Source organism: Coccinella septempunctata, chromosome 4 (genome assembly GCF_907165205.1).
Source record: "Coccinella septempunctata chromosome 4, icCocSept1.1, whole genome shotgun sequence".
Classification (NCBI taxonomy): domain Eukaryota; kingdom Metazoa; phylum Arthropoda; class Insecta; order Coleoptera; family Coccinellidae; genus Coccinella; species Coccinella septempunctata.
This window is the reverse complement of record NC_058192.1, coordinates 14,079,721-14,104,021: the sequence shown is the minus strand read 5'-3', so window position 1 is coordinate 14,104,021 and position 24,301 is coordinate 14,079,721. Positions and strand designations below refer to the sequence as shown.

Sequence of the window (24,301 nt, the reverse complement as noted above, 5' to 3'; positions counted from 1 at the left end):
CCTAATCCTTCCTATGAATGTTTTATCGTTAGTCACCTTTGTTCCTCAATGTAATACATCATTTAAAAGGATCTTCTGCCTGATCAGTTGCACGTACACCATTGTCGTCTTTATTTAATATCCTCGAACTAGAGGTTTGAGCTTATCATAAATTTTCTGCTTTGAAGCAAGGAGCCCAGAGCTTGAACACACACTAAAATGAAAAAAACTTCTTTCATTCTAAATATCAAAAACGAAAAAGCGGGCGGACCTTCAATCCTGGCGTACCGAAGTGGCACGTAGCGCACGCAAATTGCCTCATTGTTTCGAGGCCCGTGGCGGTCCCAATTGAAATAACTCGAGCAGCCCCCGTAAAGACTTTGACTTCTGCCTTCAAACGAAATTAATATTAATTTCTCCCGCCAGAAGCGGAAAAAGAGAAATCTAAGAGCGCGACTTCGCGGGCGGGGGGCCCACCTTCCCCATTAATACGGCAATTTATATTTAAATTGTGTCCCCGCAAATTTGTTCGCCCACCCCCGGCGTTGCAACCCCGCCCGATCGCTATCTATAATAAATTTCAAATATTTAAAGTTGCTGCCACTCGGAGACCCGGTATCATAACAATAATTTTCGCATACTGCGCGGCGAGGTATAAAGAATGGCGGCACTGTCAGACTTTAAAGGGGGCAACGCACTAAGCGAGCTTATCGACGTAAAAAATATTGTATGTGAACTAGGGCGTTTAAAAGAAAAACGAAAAAATTTTTCTTTCTCGGAACCACGCTCAAAAATTTCGTTTAAATGCCAAAATAGGCCTCTGAAAATATGAACCCCTTAATATCAATGTTCAGGTTGTCCGCATCGCACTTTTCGATTTCCCATAAGAATAACACAGGAAAAAAAATTTCTTCTTCTGATTTTCAAAACTAATGAACGATAATTTGCATTGCAATACCTTTTATATATTTTGTAGAGAATTTAACGCTCTATAAAAAAGGTTCGATGTCATTTTTAGATAAATAAACTCATTCGAAAGTTATTCAAGGTCAAAGTTTAATTTACCCCTAAAGGGGAATTCTCCTCAATTTGGGTTATCACTGCATATGCAAGTTTATACTGAATAATTTTGAGTTTCATACATGATTTTTTCAAATGCACCGCGAAAACGATTCAAAATCATTCTTCAAATATGGGGTTTTAAAAAATCGCTTGGTTTCTAGTTCACGATTTGGCAACAGCGCCTACTAGAAAATAAAAAGAACAATGTCCGATCAGCTTGTTTATAAAATATCAGCTGTTGATTTACAGGCGCCTACTTACTGGCGAACCTCAACAGCAACCGGCCATAAAAATCCCATAAAATTTTACGACCTTCCTCGTTCGACTTCATAGCCAGCCATCTTTGTCTATCTCATCAAGATAATGTATTTGTTGTCCTTTATTATCAACGTATATTTCAGTCGATGTTGCCAACTTGTGCAATAGAAATGAAACGCTTTAAATTTTAAATACCCATTTTTATTTTTCATTTTCAAGTACTTAAAATAATTTTTCTTGGGAAACGGTTGAAATGGTTATTTCAAAATGTGACGTTTCAAAGATAATTCATAAAAATTACATCATTTTCGTCAGAAAGAGTATTCCCTATTTAGCCGACTTTACGTTTAGAGATATTTTTGTGTTTCAGAATTTTTATGCGCTGTCTTATACAGATCCCTTTATATTCTTAAATTTTTTTGTATTATACTCCACATGGGTCAAGGTATCCCCCTTCTACAGGGTGTCCCAAAACTAGTGAATCAAACATCATGCCACGATAGAACAGACCACATACTATCGAATGACACCAGCGAAAATGTACCGTTTCCAAAATCATTGAAATTTTAGGAAAATACCTACAATTGCCTATTTTCAGACTATTTTTCGCAATCACAGGGTCAGTTTGTGATTAAAAATAGGCATTTCAGCTCATATCAATCTTAGATTATTGTAGTTTATTAGTTTATCGAAAACCTCAGTGAATGAAAATTAAAATTTTTTTCTACAAAATTTGGAATACTAAGAATAAACTCCCCCTATAGGGGGATAATACAATAGTCTAGGATTAATATGAGCGAAAAACGCTATCCTTAATCACAAATTGGTCCTGTGATGGAAAAGAAATAGTTTGAAAATCGGCAATTTCAGGTTAGGTTGAATGGCACCAACAAATGTCATTCGATAGTATTTGGTCTACTCTATGGTGGTGTGACGTTTGATTTACTAGTTTTGGGACACCTGTACATATATATTAATCTGAGACGCTCGAGTAGGTAAATGCCAAACTCTCGACTCCCGAACTACAAAACGTCATTCGAATGATGACCTAATCCGGGGGCCAGCCTGCAAACGGATCCATCGAAATTCGATAATGAAGCGATTAACTTCTTTCTCCGACCAGAAGACGAACGCAGCGTTGACCCATCGGATAGCAAACAATGACTGTATTGTGCTACAGAAGTGGATCCTTGTTATGCCATTATTGTTGACTAATTTCCGTTACGAAATCGCGATTGTTTCTCCCGGGCAATTTGTCGCGTCTGTGATAAGAAGACGGCTTGCACAATTCCCCAAACATGTTTGGCAATTGATGAACAAGCCCATACTCACTGAATAATCGAATTAGAAGAGAAGGTTCCAATTCGAGTCGTACTCTGTCTGTCATGGGTCGAAAAAGTTGTTACTGAATGGGGAATTCTCCTCAATTTGGGTTATCACTGCATATGCAAGTTTAAACTGAATAATTATGAGTTTCATTTATGGTTTCTTCAAATTCACCGCGGAAACTATTCAAAATCATCCTTCAAATATGGGGATTTAAAATTTAAATCGCTTTGTGCGGAGTTAACGATTTGGCAACAGCGCATACAAGACAATGAAAAGAACAATGTCCGATCAGCTTGTTTATAAAATAACAGCTATTGATCTACAGGCGCGTGCTTACTGGCGAGCTTCATCTGCAACCGGCCATAAAAATCCCATAAAGTTTTATGACCTTCCTCGTTCGTCGCAGACTTCATAGACAGCCATCTTTGTCCATCTCATCAAGATAATTCATTTGTTGTCCTTTATTTTCAAGGCATATTTCAGTCGATGTTGCCAGCTTGTGCAATTCTCACAAAACGCTTTAAACTTTAAATAACCAATTTTATTTTTCATTTTTGAGTGCTTAAAATATTTTTTTTGGGAAACGGTTGAAATGGTTATTTCAAAATGTGACGTTTCAAAGATATTTCACAAAAATTACATCATTTTCGTCAGAAGGAGTATTCCCTATAGTAATGTTGATTGTGAATTATTGAGTGATGATTGAAACCAGAAAGATGCGATTTAAATTATTTATAGATGATAAGGTGAATGTCCTAACATTCTTTACCATTCCAATTCCTTCTTTAAGTATCTTGGCTGGTGATTCATCCAGTAGCAATTTATCTATACTCAATGTTCCATTAATATTTATGGATGATATCCAAAAAAATCCGTATCAGCTATTACTCTGTGAGGATTCGCTCAAATTCATCACTGAAAATTCAAATTCGCAACTCGATGACAGGGCCCTCTCTCATATCACCCCCATTTTCCGAAATCGAGCGTTGTTATTCTTGACCATACGAAAACAGATATTTCATCGTAAAAGAGCGCGGGTCAAAAGGACACGCATCCCTCATCCAAAATTCATTCGATGAATAAACCATGATTTTTCCATATTCAAATCGATCCCTCAGCGTCACCACGATGAAGGGGAAAACATTTGTGTTTCTCTCGAATGGGAATAATTAAAGGAAAAATAATAGACGGATTCTGGGCCTGTGGTTGAATTGCTTCTTTCGAGTGTATTGATTCGGGAAGATTCATTAGACCGGGAGCAGAGACGGAATCTATGCTATGATGAATAATAATTCATCCAGCAGATATGTATAGAGGGAAAATGTAGACTTTGAATATAAAGGTTGATTCACATACATAATCAGTTTTAGTCATGTCTCTTCCAGAAAGCTTTCTTAAAAAAAAACTTACATCTTTTTCACATGCAGCATGGTATATGGACAGACTTGAATTTCTCATGAAAAAAAATTCAGGAAATTAGCTCGAAGTAGTCCAGGAATATGGAGAAAAAATTATTCATTCTTCCACCTTCGACAATACTTGAAAATGAAAAATAAAAATGGGTATTTAAAATTTAAAGCGTTTCGTTTCTATTGCACAAGTTGGCAACATCGACTGAAATATGAGTTGATAATAAAGGACAACAAATACACTATCTTGATGAGGTAGGCAAAGATGGCTGTCTATGAAGTCTGCGACGAACGAGAAAGGTCGTAAAATTTTATGGGATTTTTATGGCCGGTTGCTGTTTAGGCTCACCAGTGAGTACGCGCCTTATGATGGCTGTACATCAACAACTGTTATTTTATAAACAAGCCATTGTTCTTTTTATTTTCTAGTAGGCGCTGTAGAAACGAAGCGATTTAAATTTTAAAACCTCATATTTGAAAAATGATTTTGAATATGTCTCAAGTTCACTTTTCATTGGACATATTACTTTCCTTTTATTCTTTTTACGATAAACTGTTTGTTTGGCTTATACTCCAAGAAAAAAATGCTGGATTAATCATTTGAGTAATTACATTACCAGAATAAAATCATAAGGATCTTTTCAATTGAAAATTGATAATTAACATTTAATAACTGAGCTTTTCAACGATAATAATATTATGCTACTATGATAATTTGAATGTGCAAAAACATAAAATTGTCTAGGCTCAATTAACCAACAAACTAACAAAGTCACTAACAGGATAATACAATAAAAAATGTAGACTACTCAGTGTTCTTATTTCAAAATTAATCATTTTAGTACTTTTACGAAATCTTTCATTTTTCTAGTAATTTGCACGATCTGGAATGATAACACTACTCATAGAGCTGTTCTAGAATTATGCTTCATCTTTATTTATTCATTCGAATCAAGATATACAGAGTTTTGAAGGCAAGGAACGTATAAATCTGTTCTGAATGCTTTCCATGCAAATATAGTGCTGCAGAGATGATAAATATGTCCGCAGAATCGCTCGCGTAATATCTACATCGCCAAAATAAACCGATTCGCCCTCAATATGCACTGAAGTTAATGAATTTCGGCAGACTCTCGCTCGATGTGACTCGTAAAATATAACGACTAGCATCCATTCCTCCTCGGAGAATCGAAAAAAGCGGGCTAGACTACCCACGGTCATTTCGCGATATTAGTATCTTGCAGCGAGCGCCCGCTCGCCGCAATATACCGGAGATATCGCCGGAACGCCCGGGCGCGAATGGAAGATATCGGGCGAAATGTTCTCATTAATAACGTTATTACAGACGAGATACGCCGTTGCGATGGTCCCATGACACTTTCCTCTATTAAACCCTCATAACACCTACTTCGTTTCCTTCCGAGCCGAGTAGGGATGGGCGAAAAATATCGATATATCGAAATATCGATATTTTTTAAAAAAATTATCGATAAATATCGTCGATATTTCGAATTCCGATACTATCGACTATCGATATTTATTTCGAAGTATCAAATTTCGATATTTTTCCATGTGTCGCACATCGTTGATCTGATATGTTTAGTGTGTAGTATAACGACCACGACAATGAGTGGTGTATTGGGTTAACTTAAGTTCAATCCTTCGTATCTACGCATTGAACTCTATGGGTTCCCATAGAGTTCAATATATCTACGGTACGGGTAGATCATTGTTACGCTTTGTGACAGGAGTTCTAAACGAAAAGAAAAGGAGTGCACGTGCAATTTGCACTTAAAATAGTAATTGATATCAGTTTTGTATTTTAAATAATAAAAATATTGATAACACTTCCAAGTCTGTGCTTCATTCCGAATATTTTAATAAAGCTCATGGGTAACCACAAATTTTGTATATATCGTTAAACCGATATATTCAAATAATAAAAATATTGATAACACTTCCAAATCTGTGTTTCATCCCGAATATTCCAATATATCGATATATCGAAATATCGATATTTTTTCACGATATATATCGATACTGTCGAGAAATATCGATACAATATATATCGATATTTTTTTCACGTTTGCCCATCCCTAGAGCCGAGTTCAACGTTCAGCCAGTGGCGCCAATAAGAAGACCAAAGATTGCACTTCGGTATTGTTTCCGTGGGTGGGGTGTATGGACGCCCGCCGGCGCCCCTCCTGGGCGGTGTGCGGTCTCCGAAGGATGTATCTGAGTGGAAAACCTGATTATCGGGCAGAGATTGTCGGTTTGGCGAACCTGCTTTTCTTCATTAACGTGTCAGGCTCACGTTTCTACGACTGGATCGGGACCGACGCCCTCGTGGGGGCACGTGCTCTTGCACGTGGTCGGCCTGGCTCATGTGGTGGAGGAATCGGTTCATCTGGATGAGCAGGAAATATGATACTCGAAAGATCGTTTTTTTTTTTTGGTTCAACGGTAATACGAGATTCTAGGAAGTCGTCCATTCATCGAAAAGGCTATAAAAATCTTGAATCAGTCTACATTCAATGCTGTGTGACTCCCTCACCAGAAGCTGTTTAGGAAATACTCCTTCTGACGAAAATGATGTATTTTTTATGAAATATCTTTGAAACATCACATTTCGAAATAACCATTTCAACCGTTTCCCAGAACAAATTATTTTAAGCACTTAAAAATGAAAAAAAAATGGGTATTTAAAATTTGAAGCGTTTCATTTCAATTGCACAAGTTGGCAACATCGACTGAGATATGCCTTGATAATAAAGGGCAACAAATACATTATCTTGATGAGATAGACAAAGATGGCAGTCTATGAAGTCTGCGAGGAACGAGGTAGGTCGTAAAATTTTATGGAATTTTTATGGCCGGTTGCAGTTGAGGCTTGCCAGTAAGTACGCGCCTGTAAAACAACAGCTGTTATTTTATAAACAAGCTGATCGGGCATTGTTCTTTTTATTTTCTAGTAGACGATGTTGCCAAATCGTAAACTTGAAACGAAGCGATTTAAATTTTAAAACCCCATATTCGAAGAATGATTTTGAATAATTTCCGCGGTGCATTTGAAAAAATCATGAATAAAACTCGTAACTATTCAGTTTTAAATTGCATATGCAGTGATAACCCAAATAGAGGAGAATTCCCCATTTATCTACAATTATTTTGTCAAAACTAGGCATATACAGGATGAGTCTTCGATTCTTACAAATATTTTAACAGTAGATTCTTGAAGTCAAAAGAAACACTTTTTTCCCATACCATTTTTTCGATTCGGCCCTGATGAAAAGATATAGCCATTTTAAGTTTTCATAACGAGCTGTGCTACCCTTGGAAAAACAAAATTACCTTCAGAATAACTAGCTAAATCTGTGACACTTCACATCTGTGGATCTTTTAAACAAAGTTGTATTCAGCCAAAGTACCCAATTTTTCAAAATTTCACAGAAATTTTTTAATTCTCGAACATCAAATTACTACAAAACGGCGCATTATACGAGAAAATATGAAGAATACTTTTATTTCACAAAACGTTCAAATATTTTTTAGACAGCGTCCAACTTGGTTTCAAGAGTTGGGTTCTTTGAATTTTTAGTATTTTTATGATACGCAATGGTCATAATGAGAAAACTGGAAGTTTGGGTTATATTAGAAAAAGATTCATCAAATCAATGCAGAACTATATTCCGATATTCATTTCATTCGATAAAACCGTTTTTGAGAGGAAATTGAATTGCCTTTCCAACAAGGTGCTGCTCGAGAGCTGTTAGGGGTTACGGCTAGGGGGGGAGTGATATCAAACTGATTTGAACACCCGCATTTGTCCCCCTTTCAACAAAATTTGACCTGTCTGAGCGTTTTTGCGTTATTCCATCCCAAAGCTCAAAATTCGGGGTGGAAAGTTATGGATGGCCCACCCTGTATGTCACTTTGATTATCCTCAGCCGCCGAGATAATTCTTGAAGCGAGTATCTAGGTTAGATGATGCAATCTGCTGTTGATTAAATTTGTTCACCTGTTTCATCAAATCGGAGAATTCCGTTTAATTTCGGGAAAACGCGTAAAAGTTTCCCTGTTTACCGTTCCCGAATTTCGGTAAAAACGGGCCTTAAATCACGATAAATAAACCTACGTGTGAAACTCGCACCTTTTGTCCGACAAATTAAGCCACAAAACACCGCCGTAACGTTATATACTCAGCGTTAATCAGTGGAAATTACGTTTTTGTGGCAAACGCCCATCGTGTATATTTGGCTCTTTCATTGTTCATTCGTGATACGAATAAACGGACATGGACCGAACGAGGCGTGACGTCGAAATTGGCGTCGTTTCGCCCGTCTCTCCCACGCCGCGCACAGCGTCGACCGCAAGTAGGAGATGCCCCGAATATGCGCTGCGTGCAATTTGACGGCGACAATTTGAATTTCATTATTACTGTGAATAACTGCGGAATAATAGGGGGGCCGTCGATAATTTGTGAATGTTAAGGGGATGAACGCGGGGGTTTGTTTGCGCCGTCATATGTTTGGTGGGTCGATTTGGGAGTAGAATGCACTAAGTCATGTAAATCAAGAAATTTATCATTATAAATTTCTTAATTTAATAATTAGTAATAATAGAGCCTCCATTTGTCAATTCAAGGAGCGAATTCTAGCCAAGGCTAGACTCACTCAACCCACGACAAAGTACAAATAAAAAAAATTAAATAAAAAACGACAACAATAAATTAATAAGATAAAAAAAGACAAATATTGAACCTACACCTACACGTTATTCATCCAGTTATAAAATCCAATCTGAATGATTTTTTCTGACATTAAGTGGCTGTTCACCTCTTGAACAATATATACAGGGTTTCTATAAACAAATGCGGAGATGATTCCTCGATGAAAATAAGCAGGGGTAGTTCCTATAAATTTTTTTCGAAATCGACTTCCCTTTCAAGATATAGCCTTTGGAGGGCGATGACGAGTTGATAATTTTTTATTTTTACGGGTTCTAAGTAACACTGAGTCATGAAACTATACATAATATGAAGCACTAAGTAGGTGTAACTCACACAATTTTTTTAGATCTCCTAACATTATTATTAGGGGTTGAAAATAATAACAACGTGTATTTTAGCGAGTAGGAGAACTATTAGGTAGTCATTCTATGGAACACTTATTCGATGAAATGGAATGAACCGTGATCAGAACTGCTTGTAAGTTTTTATTTATTCCGAGAAAAGTATCGACTGTATCGAAATTTTGCGAGAGACTTTTTTTCTCCAGAATTGAATGGAAAACCATAAGAGAATTTTATTTTTCGAAAATCTATCCCACAAAAACAATTTTTGAAGAAAAATCATAAGGGGTTGTTATTTTCAACCCCTAATAATGAAGTTATGAGATCTAAAAAAATGAGTGTGAGTATCATCTACTTAGTGCTTCAAATTATGAATAGTTTCATGACTTAGTGTTTATGAGAACCCGTAGAAAAAAATTGAAAACTGTCAACTTACCATCGCCTTCCAAAGGCTGTATCTTGGAAGGGAGGTCGATTTCGAAAAAAATTTATAGGAACTAACCCTACTTATTTTTATCGAGGAATAATCTCCGTAAGTCCTTTGCATTTGTGTAGAGACACCCTGTATATATTGTTCAAGAGGTGAACAGCGACTTGATGCCAGAAATTACAAAAGTATTATAGAATGAAAACTTTGAGTGAAATTATATTATTCCTCAAATTTGGTAGACGCTTTATACAATTTTCTCACATAAAAAACTGTCTTTGATTTATTTCATGTTAGAGACTCACACTGTATGCAACATGAAAGGAATTTCGATTGAATCGAGGTACGCTTCATTTCCGTTTGGACTCAACTTGCGAAAAACTTTATCTATACGTCGAATCATCTACATGTGCTGCTGTGTTGCAAACCACGGACAGGCCGAATGCTGTGGGCATCTCTGATGACGAGATGATGCAAGGAGTTTCGAAACGGTGACTGGAGAGTAAAGCGAACGTTGCGGTCCGCGTAAAAACGCAGATTTCTCAATTGAGATTATCATTTATCTCGCAATGAGTAAGGATCTATTTTCGGCACTGTCAAATATAGATTCTTCCATAATTTTCAGTCGAAAGGCATTCATCATATTCTTCTCAAGATTTGCTAATGAAATTTTAGGTTTGCATTTGATATACATGAATTTTGAATAGCGAAAATATTTCATCCTCGTATCGATCCTTGTCTGATTAGAATAAAAATGTAAATTTTCCGATTGATTCTTCATGGATCTGTGCATGGGGGTTCTCAGTGAGTCAAAATGAAAAAAATAAAATAGAAACTAGCTTAACTAGGTTTAATCGTGTTGGAATTGCAACTGAAATGCATTTGCGCCTCAAAAATCTTATCAGATCCTCTGTAAAATATATCAATATTAGGAATAATTCATTCATCCCCCTCCAGTTTAATCGTTTTTCCTTCTGCTATGAAGATTTCCATATTCACTTAGCCTTTTTACTATTGCTTCAGGAGAAACGCTATGTGAGTAATCCAAGCGTAAATCAAACAAGAACACAAAAGCCATCATTGGAGTTCTCAAATATTTATAATCGCGAATAGTAACAATGGAGCGAGTTCGGAGATTGTTGCTTTCGAACTTTCAGTGGGCCTTTGATGGACTTCATCTATAAAGATTAATGTTATTCGAAAACTAAACCATATACCATGTATAGAAGGAACTTTTTTATGATACTTTGATGTGTATCATAGTATCATAAATAGGGTGTTCCTTAACAAAAAAAATCATCAATTCTTAAGGGTACTCCCCCATTCATTTGAACTTATTGAATTTCTTTACCCATTTTCTAGTCGGTTTGAATTTTTTATAGACGACTAAGCACATTTTCTTTTCAAGTTATATTATATCGCTCGAGAGTTCTTTAACAGAATAAAGGACTTCAATAGATTATGTTACTTGTAGCGAGTCGACTTCCAAAAGTACATTTTCTTTATTTTTATGCACTTAATGATTCATCTTCATCACGTGAAATATTCTCCTCATGCATGGTTACAATATTTAACCAAAGCTTTTAGCATCAATTTGAACCCCAGGTCGAAGTGGTTACAACAAGGTTAAATATGATCATTGAATCACACTCAGCACGTCCCGTAGAGAGAACAAACAAATCAAACTTTCGGGATGTCCCATGGGACCATCGAAATAACTCTGGCAGGGCCGTAATAGGTCGAGCTTTTAGGTGATACAAATTTTATTTTTGACTCATTCTTTGGGAATATCTTCATTCCTGCTTGTTTACGCATTAATGGAAAAAAATTTCACTGATGCCAAAAATTGTATACTACGCTCTAGGACTCGAATCAATCAAGTCAACTTGTCAAACTGACGTAAACCTTTACCTCGCATTTTGACAATGATTGTCAACCGAATTCTCTAGTCTCTGAGAGTTTTTCGAAGACAATTTCCATGTTTTTGTATCAAGAGAAAGAGATCGTTAAGGTGTTTTCAGAAAAATTGCCACGACATCTTCTATATTGAGGAATAGGAAATGTTGATTTTTTCAACGGTATGTCTCAGAACATTGAAGGACTTCGAGAATATTTCCTGACCGAGGCTGTTTCACCGAGTAGTTTCTAATGCTTCTCTGATTACGTCAACATAAATGCGTCGAACTACTGGTTGACTTCCGGAAAGTTTCAGATAGAGGGCTTCATTCTGGCTATCCAGGATCAAGTGATTCCAATAATTATGAGTTTCATTCATGATTTTTTCAAATTCACTGCGGAAACTATTTAAAATCATCCTTCAAATATGGGGTTTTAAAATTTAAATCTCTTTGTGCGGAGTTTACGGTTTGGCAACAGAGCATACAAGACAATGAAAAGAACAATGTCGGATCAGCTTGTTTATAAAATAAAAGCTGTTGATCTACAGGCGCCTACTTACTGGCGAGCTTCAACTGCAACCGGCGATAAAAATCCCATAAAATTTTACGACCTTCCTAGTTCGTCGCAGACTTCATGTATTTGTTGTCCTTTATTATCAAGGCATATTTCAGTCGATGTTGCCAACTTGTGCAATCCACATGAAACGCTTTAAATTTTAAAACCCATTTTTATTTTTCATTTTTAAGTGCTTAAAATAATTTTTTTGGGAAACGGTTGAAATGGTTATTTCAAAATGTGACGTTTCAAAGATATTTTATAAAAAATATATCATTTTCGTCAGAAGGAGTATTCCCTATTATATAAAATATGATGCCTCAGTGGCGGACGATAGTTGTCGTTATGGCTGTGCGACACCATGAAACCATTCAGTACATCACCGGAGGATGCCAGAAGTTCGCTGGCACGGTACAAGAATAGACATGATTCTGTTGCCAATATGTTGCACCAAGAATTAGCAATAAAATACCAACATCTAAGGTCAAAAAAGGTTTGTTATTACAATGATCATCCAGATTCTATATTGAAAGAGGATCATCATAAGCTTCACTGGGATCGCACGGTTCTCACAGACCAGAAAAATAACAGCAAACTAATAGATAGGCACATTGAAAAGATTTCGATATACAGATATCTCGGGAACAGAAGAGGAGAGAATGGAAGGTGAAATATATCAAGACCATTCCTATTGGAACCAAGGTGCACCTTGGGTTGGACTGATCTCAATGAGCCATCACCATGAGCTCGAAAACTTAGAAAGGGCTCCAACAGATCCTAATCCTTGTGATATCTGAGTTCTCTAAGATGAGTGAATGGTCCTCTGGAGAGGACGCAAGACTCAAGTCGATAGACGCTAAGCGTTACTCAAGCACACAATGTCAATCTTCAAAATTTCATAGCCAACTAGACGACAAACTTTTTTGAACGCATGTTGTAATGGCGTACCAAATGCTGATAGATTTCGCATTTCTGTGGGACATGGTACGAGTAACTCCGATGTACAAATTGAAAACTCCTCGTCTCGGCATCTTTTCTCTAAGGTCTTGGACCCCATTCCAAATGTATCAGTTCATACGGTCCTGCTGATAAAATAAACAAACAAGTCTGAATATTCAATTTGCAGGTTGTTCGGATTGGCCCGAAGATTTCGAGAACGATTAGGAAGAAGTCTGTTCCGTTGACCCGGGTCCCCTTCGAGGTGGCGATGACTCTTTGACAGGAGGAAATCGGGGAAAGAGAGGAAGAGGTACACGTAGCCGTACGCTGGAATCGAGGCTTGCGTTTAGTTGGCAATCGTGTTAATCGCGTCGGAAAGAGCTTGCGGAGCGGCTTTTTTTTCGCTTCTTTCGCGAACCATTCCGCCGTCGCTATCGGTGCCGCGTTAATCGGATTGGTCACGTATGCAGATGATCGGGACTGATTGAATTTTTAATTCCGCGGATCTTTTGATCGAAACGAATGCTCGAATCGCACTTGGGGCGTGAAAACACTCGTTATGTCGGAATTTTATGTTTACCGAGTGGAAGATACGATCCCTGGCCGTATTTTCAATTCCGGGATTTCTGGATTAGAAATGGGGATTCCAAGATACAAAAATAGTCCCTCGAGTGATTGGAAAAGATTTCGTGAAAATATGAAAAACATACTTTTTTGTTGGTACGCCTTCATATTTGACTCAATTTTTTCCGATCGATTACGGATTACGCCATCAGGGCATCATCAGGAAATGTAGTAGTATTAGAATAAACCCTTCAATCACAAAATAATCCCCTGAGAACGGAAATGATCGATACATTTGTTTTAAGAGTTGGTTAACCCTTAAAGAATAGTGTGGGTCTTTCAAATAAAATTTGCATCCCCTGCTTAGATAGAGCTCCCTAAAAATGGCACCAGATAATTCATTTTAAATTTTTCTCTCAGACAGCAGAAACATCACAAAAATTAAATTGAACATTCATTATATAGGAGCGAGAATCAATCGAAAAAAAAAACAGGTAGTTTCGCATGAAACTTTTTTCCATATTCATATTATTTCATTAAATTATTAATTTTTGATGGCTTGATTAATCGTGAACAATGGTCTCTTTCAATATCTTGCCAAAATTAACGGTTTGTGAGAAAAAAATTCATCAACAGGTATTTACGTCAGCATTATAGGCTGGAATTATCCATGTAGGCGTATACATGGTGGTTTATAAGATACAGGCTATTGATAAACCATGAAAAAATGTTATTTTTAGTAATATCTCACAAATTGTTTTATCGAATGAAATGAATTTCGGAATATAGTTTTACATTTATTTTATGACTTTTCTTCAACACAAGATATCATCCGCGTCTTCTAGTTTCCTCTTTATGACCATTACGCACCATAAAACTACCAAAAGTTCGAAGAACCCAATTCTTTAAACTAAGTTTAACTCTATCTAATGACTATCATCATCAATTTTCGAGTAATTTGATGTTCAAAAATAAAAAATATCTGTGAAATTCCAAAAATTGGGTACTTTGGGCGACTTCAACTCATTTTAAAAGATCCACAGATGTGTATTGCCACAGATTTAGCTAGTTATTCTGAAGATGACATAGTTTTTCCAGGGGTAGCACAGCGCATTGAAAACTTAAAATGGGTATATCTTTTTATCAGGGTCGAATCAGAAAAAATAGTATAGGAAACATTTTTTTTTACCTCAATAATCCACTGTTAAAATATTTGTAGTAGACAAAGCCTCACCCTGTATAATGCTGACATTAGATAGAAACACTAAAAATTGTTTGTTTAATGTCTTTTCGCTGTCATAGAATGGAGGCTGTTTCTAAGCAAGGGCTGCTAAGAAAAAATTTGAAAGACCTGCACCATTTTAGAATCATTCTTTAAACTTTCTCGCAACTATTTTGAATTTTTTTGAGCATTTCCTCGATCTAGCTAACCTCCTAATTCCAGAGCAATTTGTCATCCCTAAATTCCAACGGGATCCGTAGACTAACAAAGGTCATAACGAGGAGACAGAAGATGAAGAATTCCTATGAATTCTCTTCCGAGCTTTCATCGTACCCCTAAATTGCCCCTGCGTACGACTTATCCCCGGAATATGAAGCTCATATTGCCGACCGTTCAGTCATTTCGGGTTTCAAAAGAGTCAACGGCAATGAAAATTAAATTCCACCTTGCGCGCCGAAAAGGGAGAAAGGAAAAGGGAGGAATAAAAACTTAATTGAAAATCTTGTTCTTTCAAAAGTGAATTAGACACAAGGCCACTTCGGGAGGGCAAATTAGGAACGAGGAGCGACCGTCGGAAGTAATGGGGATGAAAAAATAAGGAAAAAACGAGGGAAGAATAGTTTGCCTAACTTTCGTCGAAGGAAAACGAGGTTATTGCGACGGAAGGAGAATTGAAGAATAGAAGAGGCGGCCGGGAAATAAGACCATTATACTACTTCTGATAATTACATCTTCCGATTCGGATGAATTTCATTAGGGTTCCGTTACTGGCGGGACCTCCGGGGATTTTCAGACTCCCGGCGTTGTATGTAGATTCGCGGAGACTCGAAAAATAAATAAGAATTCCGGTAACTCTAATTACTCTTCTTCAACTTCGAATGGAATTCAAAAGGCACCTTTCTTGACTGGACTTAGAGGACGAGCTTTTGTGACCTTCTGAATTAAATCCAAGACATATCCCAAACTGATGAATTTTCCATTTAAAGTAGGAAGCTATTTTACACCTGCCATGCTAGATATTTGCATGGAAAATACAAGAGATCAGTTTGTAAATATTTTTTTTTTGCTGTGGAAGAAAATTTCATTATTGACACATAATATGCAGTAGCTTGATGAGAGTTAATGTTGGTTATATTCTTTGGCTAAAGGTTGAAGACGTTACACCTGTTGTTGAATTTAAAAAAAATCATCCCAAAGATGAAATGCATATGATGCAGTGGTTGGGATGGGTATCTCTCGAAGAAATTTACGGATTATTACAAGAATGCTGAATTCTTAAACAAAAATCATCTTGCATCAATGGATGTCAAAAGAATTAAAGGAAGTTTCAAGGCAATAGGAATTTCATCACCTTTAAACAAAAATTTCACATGAATCAATAATTAACAGGACTACTGGCTCGTATTTATGACTGTTTAATTTTAATACTTGGATATAATAACAATAATAATATATTTATTGATTCCTTAAGACATTTACAAAGTATAGGATAAGACAATTAAAAAATAGAAAAATCCGTTTTCTGGAACTTATTCTACGATGACATTCATCGAAAATCCTGTAGTAACTTTTCGCATTCGTTCATCGTAAAATAAAATTCTCTACTTTTTTAGGTTTCCCAACAGAAGGAAATTCGTTGTCATCCTATTCATTCACAATCTTTCTAATTATGGAAATATTCAGCTACAATTTAAGTCGTTTAGATTCAGATGAAACATTATATAAATTCACTTACTTCATTGAATATATTCGCTACCGTCTGATATAATGTAGATATTAAAATATCATTGTTACTATTTGAATGAGCGGACCTGAATTCTAAATAGCACTTCCTGAAACCCTGTCTCTTTTTTCAATCACTTTCGGCATTTTCTTAATATTAATTGATATAAGTTGTGGCAACGGTGTTATGACATTAACGACATTTCATGAGTGCCAACCTTACTCCGTTTATACTCCATTCACTTTTATTTTAGCAGTCGGTTGACCATGGAAATTTGACACATTTCACACTGTATAGTACGAAAATGTGGTGTTATGACGCTTGTTAAAACATTTTTGGGATTTAAATCAACGCTATGTTGCCCGTTCTACGTAAAAGTTTCTGTTATTACGTATTTTATCACAATGTCGAATCTCTTCGGAAAATATGTGACGAACATAATTGAAGTTTATACAAACTGACTGAAGGCATACCAAATCCAGTTATTTGCATGGAAAATAGAAAATACAAGAGATCAGTATGCCCTAGCTTGAGGAGAGTTAATGTTCGTTATCTTCTTCGGCTAAAGTTTGAAAACGTTACATCAGTTGTAGATTTCAAAAATATTAACCCGAAGATGAAATGCATATGTTGGAGTGGTTGGGAATGGGTATCTCCCGAAGGAATTAACAGATTATTACAAGAATGTTAAATTCCTCAACAAAAATCATCTTGCATCAATATAAGTAAAAAGAATTAAAGGAAGTTTCAATCAAGATGAACTTCACATTTGAATGAGCGGACCTGAATTCTAAATAGCACTTCCTGAAACCCTTTCACTTTTTTCAATCACTTTCGGCATTTCCGTAATATTAGGTAATTGATATAAGTTGTGGCTACGATGTTTTTAGACATCTTAGTTGTGGCAACGGCGTTATGACATTAATGGCTGAAATAAATGTGAATACAGTATAGTTACAAAATCTGCATGGACAACCGAGTGCTAAAATAAAAGTGAATGGAGTATACATATGGATCGATCAACTCTACTAGCAATCAGTTCGAATTGAATGTCCTACCCAAATTTCATTATCTGTAATTTGAATCATCCACTAAGACAGTAGTGACATGTTACCCATTTCATCCTGACCGGGTTCACCCGAATTCCTATACCTCCATAATCCCTTCTTCCACGTGGTGGACAGGGAATTACAGGCAGGCTGATCGGGTAATCTGCTTGTAGGGAGAGAGTCCCATTTGAATGACGCAGAAACTCGGGGATTTGACTAGGGATCTATATCCTGGAACAATTAACAATGAATTTCTCCAAGAGGAATCCGCTTATGAAAACAAAACGTTCGTCAGTTGTTGAGATACAAACGCTAATGATGTTTTCTTTGTCTTTCAGGACGGAACTCAAGTTAGAATCATTAGAGGATGCCGTGGTCTTGGAGGAGCCAGAAAGCGACTGGTTACACGATAAGAGAGGATGTCCAGCGTATGTCAGTCCGGAAATATTGAAGGCTGGCGCTACGTATTCCGGAAAGGCCGCAGACATGTGGTCCTTGGGAGTTATACTGTACACAATGTTGGCAGGAAGGTATGTATTTTTTTCTTTCACTCCAATCCTGAGTTGCGTTTGTAGTTTCTCAAATGGATAGCATTTTAAGTGATGACTTCTGATTATTCTATGAGTTTTTTTCCTATATCTGCCACCGTGTACTTGAATTTGAAAAAGCTAGTGGGTTTGAGACCAAGTGAAGATTCTAGAATGAGTCGTTTCTACATTGATCTGAAAACTGCTTGTTTAGGAGTTTTACTTGAATGAGTTTAAGGGTCAATGCTGGGGCTGTAGTGGAGGCAGGTAGATGTGGAAGGGCTCTTTGTGCACCTTAGGGTCTGTATTTTTTCAGTTGGCACTATTGTGTAGACCGGAATGCATCGTGGCTTTGCTGTTCATACATATTACGAAAATAACCGCAAACAAGCAAAAATTAAGGTACATACCACTCCTAAACACAAAGTTCCATATGCTGTGTCTCAATTCTAAGTGATAGCCCCTTAATTTTTCGAGGGGGAAAGTGTCACTGTCACAGTAGCTTCCCAGCGTTACGTTTCTATGTTGGAAACCTTCCTACAGAATTGAAAAAACTGCCGAAGATCTGGATGACATCTGGTTCCAGCAGGATACACCCACAGAGCTAGAATTTCATGAACTGACAGTTGACAGCTGACAGATGTCCCCAATTGGTTCACTGACAGAGGACGTAAGGTGGCCAGTGCTCCCACCTGATTTGAGCTTATGCGACTCCTATCTTTAGCGCTACCTTAAAGATGAGGTCCCTCCACAACTCAAGCAATGAATAACCGAAGAAATCCGGACCATACCAATCTCTATAGGTCGAAAAGCCGTAACAACTAAATCAGTGTAAAGCTGCTGACGGCCGCCATCTTAGCGTTATCGTTCTCAAAAATTACAAAACTATATATTCTACTGATTGGAATAAATGAAACCGTTTCTCTTCAACTTTCATTATTTTAGTACAGCATTCAGAAAGTCTGTTATTCTGAGGTGTACATGCAAAATTTGTTTCAAATTCATTCAGGAACCTTCAACTCCGCTTCACTGAAACTTCATTTGTTATGTACAAGTTTTGGACCTACAAATGGTTACTTCCTAGTCTCCTGGAATCGGCGGAGGTAATTGATCATAAGTGAGATGCTGACGTTGCCAGTAGGAAAGGCCTGAATAAACAGCAATCGCTCGCCGTGAACATAATCCAGGTCCAAAATAGCCGAAACCCAACCAAGTTACACAACAGCAATCACACAAACGGACAATGCGGTCTCCGCGCAGCATTGTGTGCGGAACAAGTACTAGCGGCCACATATCATAGTCGGGTTTCCGACCCTGGTACGTACACGGTTTACGGAATTTCATATACGGACCAATTCATAGTCCAGGAATTCCACGACAGGGGTAAATATTCCGTTGCATAAATCTCTAACGTGGTTACCCTGCCGCTCCGAGCAGCGCTGGATGCATAGCTAAATACGGTTGAAATATCCGCAAGAATGTTTACAAATATCCGGCTGATATAGTATTCGCTCGGAATACAATTCGAATGCTGATGGAATCAGGATGACTGTCGAAGCTCTGATATCGTATTCGAATAAGGTCGCGAAAATTGGATTGTAGGAGTGCTGGGTGAATTCTATAATAACAAATATTATATGTACCCGGAGATTTTACATGTAGCAACAAGAAGTCAAAGAAACGTTGAGCGTATTCCAATGTTTTTGGTCAGTATTTCTGAGGATAATAATGGGGGGTTTTAAATCACGTATATTCTCTGATATCTTTTGAAATGATTCGGTGTTGCCAGTTGCAGATATGATGCCCTCAATGGAGAGTTTCCCTCAGATCTTTTTCTAAAAAAATCCAAACCGGAATGATCAAATGTTTCACCTCCCTTGGCGTATCCGTGAAGTGAAAAATACGAACGGTGTCCGAACGCTGCGTTCGGATAAGTTGTCGTACGTTATTCTGTAGTAACGTCAGATAATACGTTTCTCCCCCGGAGCAGGAACCCTAGATATGTGGGTCTCGGGGGTAATCCGGCATGCTGAGTGGTTGTCGCATTATCTATTTATGTTTTCGTTTGTCGAAAAGTGGGTCGAAGACAAGGCAGATCGTGGAATTTGGATCGTTCGGCTGGTATTGCTGTCCTGTCGCCCGACAGTCTAGATGTGTCCTTTCTTCGAAGGCAAGGGTAATTGTGGAGAGGCGAATTCCTGTTCTCTATACCTTGGATCCACACGCAGCAAATAGGGTCTTGAGGGTCGAATTGGATTTGTGAGAAATACAATAATTGAATTCGAATATTTACATGTATAGGGTGGGCAAAATTCGATGGGATTGAATGACAGCTCTGTAAGAGCTAGGGAAAAATGGATGACACGTTTCCTACCTCGATTTTCAAAAGATTGTTAATGGCCAAAACCGCATCCCTCTATCTTCTTTTGTTTTCAAGTTATAAGTGTAAACTCATTTTCGGCTCTTCGAACTGGTGCCTATATTTCGTGAAGTATCAATGATATCGAAAAACAAATGTTACATTCTACAGACACTTTTTTATGTAGAATGCAGTGGCGTAGTCAAAGATTTTTTCAGTCTGCCATTTCAGTGATATAGTGGTAACTTTCATTTTTTTTAATATAAACTTTATATGTTATTTTTACATATTCCAGTCCCATATTTTTTATGATTCGGAATATACAATATAAGTCGTATTTCTAATTGTTCTACCAATAAAAAAACTCAAAAACTAGTTAGGTCAAGTTGGCAGGCCATTTTCATTGATTATATGATAATTAAGTTTATGCTCTTATGTTGTGTCAGGTTATGAAAGATTTTGGAAGTCACTTTCATTCCGGATATTCGAGAAGATGCTCGGGAAATGGGGAAATTATGAGAATTTCCATGGCTACTTCATATTCACCAATTAACCTCTACTAGTAGTGGCACAAGCCTTATTTGTGAAAGTGTTTAAAAAGGCTGTGGTACTGGTATTTAGATTATCTACTAGTTGAAAAGGTTTCGGAACATATTCAGTTGAATCCAGGTTTATAAAATTTCCTGAAAGCGATTCATTCCATATTGAAAAATTTTTCATCCTTTCAAATATCCGGAATGAAAGTGATCTTCAAAGTCTCCCATATAAGTAATAATAATGAGGTTTATTCTTTGAAATCTACAAGGTTGTTACAATTTTAATATCTTTAATATCAATGAACCTAAGGAAATCCTCTAAAGGCAAAGCCTGTGTCATTTAATAACCTGACACAATTTAGGAGAATAAAGATCTTTATAATATTATCAATGAAATGACCTGCCAACTAGACCGTACTAGTTTTTGAGTTTTTTTGTTGGAAGAACAATCAGAGACGCGAAGTATGTTTCATATTCTGAATCAAGAAAAAATATGGGACTGAAATGTGTAAAAATAACACAGGGTCTATATTCACGAAAATAAAAGTTATCACTATATCACTGAAGAGGAGGACTGAAAAAAATCTTTGACTACGCCACTGCATTCTACATGAAAATGTGTCTGTAGAATGTAACCTTTGTTTTTCGATATCACTGGTACTTAACGAAATAGAGGCACATGTACGAAGAGCCGAAAAATGAGTTTACACATATAACTTGAAAACAAAAGAAGATAGAAGGATGGGGTTTTGGCCATAAAAAATTTTTGGAAAATCGAGTTCGAAAACGTGCCATCCATTTTTTCCTAGCTCTTACGGTTACAGAGCTGCCATTCAACCCATTGAAGTTTGCCCACCCTGTACATGTTGGGCAATATTCGTTGTCTACTGAGGGGATCTCGAGAACTATAGCAGCTAGAAGAATACGGATAGCACATTCTAGATTTTTTACTTGACTAATCCAAATCTGAAAACAGAATCGGCCTATCATTTCTAGATTTTGAGTCATGAACAAAAACTGAGAAATTGCCCGTGGTAGTGGTAGTTATTACGCATTTTCAAAGGATCAGAAACCTCTCGTTTTAGCTTGCCTTCCTTCGAATTGGAACAAGCGCTAAAAAATTATGCTACGAAATCTCGATAAAATGAATTTAAATGTAATCGTCTTCTCTATTGTTCCAGATACCCCTTCAATGACATGGAGCACTCCCTTCTCTTCGCAAAAATTTCAAGAGGCCATTTTACCATACCCGAATGTCTTTCTTCGAGAGCGAGGTGTCTGATCCGTTCCTTGCTACGGCGAGATCCTTCAGAACGGATTACGTCTGAAGACATCCTCTTCCATCCTTGGTTAGCGAAGGAGGAAAGAGATTGGACTTCTAGATCGTGCGATCAACAAGTTCCCGAGTGTAGCATGTTCGACGACTAACTTTTTCGTTGGGATTTTCCTCCCTCACCGAAAACGTGCAAGATTTGTGCTGTGTTCTAGTTTTAAGTCATTTGTTATTCGGGATATGTTCCAGGTAGACTGAAGGTAGTATTCTCGAAAATTTTGTTGTAAATCAATGATGAAACGGTTATGATGAAGGGTTATGTTTTAGGAATCGAAATGGTCGATCATAATAACAGTTACTTTGACCTTTCGATTCTTGTCATTGTTCAGACTGAAATGTACAAAGTATAGGCAAAATGAGTGGATATCCGTGAAACTTTATTGCGGGATCATCCCTTAACCATAAGCGTATCATCATTTAATCCGATTTTATCCTGAACAAGCCAAAATATTGCAATTATTGTTGTTTTAGTCTGCTTGGAGCATTCTTTCACATTTAATGTTACTTTCAATATATGTGGTTTTGTTTTTAAAATGATTGTTTTATTAATTGTTAATATTTCATCCCGAAGTTGTCCGACGAACGATAATTTATTGACTCTAATTTAAGTACAAGAATTCGTCCGACAACTCCACTACGCCATTTTATATTCACAATCACAATTTTTCCGTTTGTAGAAATCTTGCAATATGTTGTCATGGTGACTGAATGAAAGGCATCACGATAGTTTGGTGATTAAATGTAAGACTGACGGCAGTTTTTATTCAATAATGTTAATTATTACGTTTTACGTTTGTAGAAATTTTTTAAATGAGTGAGAGATGAGGATTCAGAGACATTTAGGAGGCAGTTGTGAAAATTCCTTATCCATTACGTCTTTTTCCGGAATATCAATGAGCGAAAATTCAAATGAAAGTATTGGTTTATTTCGATTTAAAAAATGTTCAGTGTGCAATGAAACGAATTTTACGCTAGGAAAAATTGATGCTCGTTTCGGATTTATACGAAATGGATCACGATTCATTCAATTCAGGATGTAAATGAAATTCGAACTATAACCCTGGGTCCTGAATTACCATGAATATCAATACAAACAGAAATATAATCCTGGTGAATCCCTCACGTATTTTCATCACATACTCTTATGTTCATGCTATGTGGATATTTTCGAAAGGTTTATTTATCGTGATGCAAAGGATGATTGTTCAGCTTTGTGATCTCGGTCAAATGTTCTCATCTTGTTTGGCCATACGATATTAGTGTATAGTACTGAACTGAATATTTGTAAATAAAATTGTTTTAATTAATTTCCTAATTTATGTAACTTAAGAGAGCTGATGTAAAAATGTACATAGCTTCGCATTTTGTCATCAACGTCGTTGGTTTCTGCTGTTGTCCATAAATTCAAAATAAAAGTTATTTATGTAAGTATCATAGTTTTACTATATCCTCTCAACTCGAATCGAAAAATTGTCCTTCCCCATTCGTCATTTTTTGACACATGCCATTTTCATAAGAAGAAATTGATGTTTTCAAAGGTAAAGAATCCTACAACAGAGTATAACATCATATTGTTTCGGTTCTATGCTATGTAGCATAAATTCATAAATATGATTCTTTGGCTCTATGATTTGTAGTTTGACATTTGCAAATTCTTGAATGTTTATTTGCAATAAAAAGTGAAGAGTGAATTAGGGTGAAAACGCTCGAGCATAGTTTAAAAGGTTAAATTTACTGTGACTAAATTTAAATTTCCAACGTTTTTTTATTGTGTATTTTGGTTATCTCTTGCAGCAATCCGAAACAATGGAAACCAAAAGCATCGTGGTAAAAACGATCTAGTCTCATCAGGTGAAGTGGAAGTCAAAATGAAAAATTTACTGTGAGTAAATTTTCAATGCCCTTTTCATATAGGTACGTATTTCTAGATCATCAATACTTTTCGGATTTAACGGTAGAGTTATTATGAATGCAGGTACCTGTAAGACTTTTGCTACATTTGATGATGTAATATTGGGTACTCGTAGAGGTTGGAGTTGAAGAGATTCGATTGTACTTTTT

At 36.7% G+C, this 24,301-nt stretch overlaps 1 protein-coding gene across 1 annotated transcript in view; it reads left to right on the top strand.

The window, feature by feature from the left end:
• The window catches only part of LOC123311274 (tribbles homolog 2), a 192,988-nt gene extending 169,319 nt beyond the window's left edge, over positions 1-23,669 (top strand). The window contains exons 4-5 of the mRNA XM_044895143.1: positions 17,824-18,015; positions 22,089-23,669. Coding sequence (XP_044751078.1) covers positions 17,824-18,015; positions 22,089-22,335 — 439 coding nt within the window. The 3' untranslated portion in view covers positions 22,336-23,669. The remainder of the gene's footprint in view (positions 1-17,823; positions 18,016-22,088) is intronic.
• The last annotated feature ends 632 nt before the right edge of the window (positions 23,670-24,301 follow it).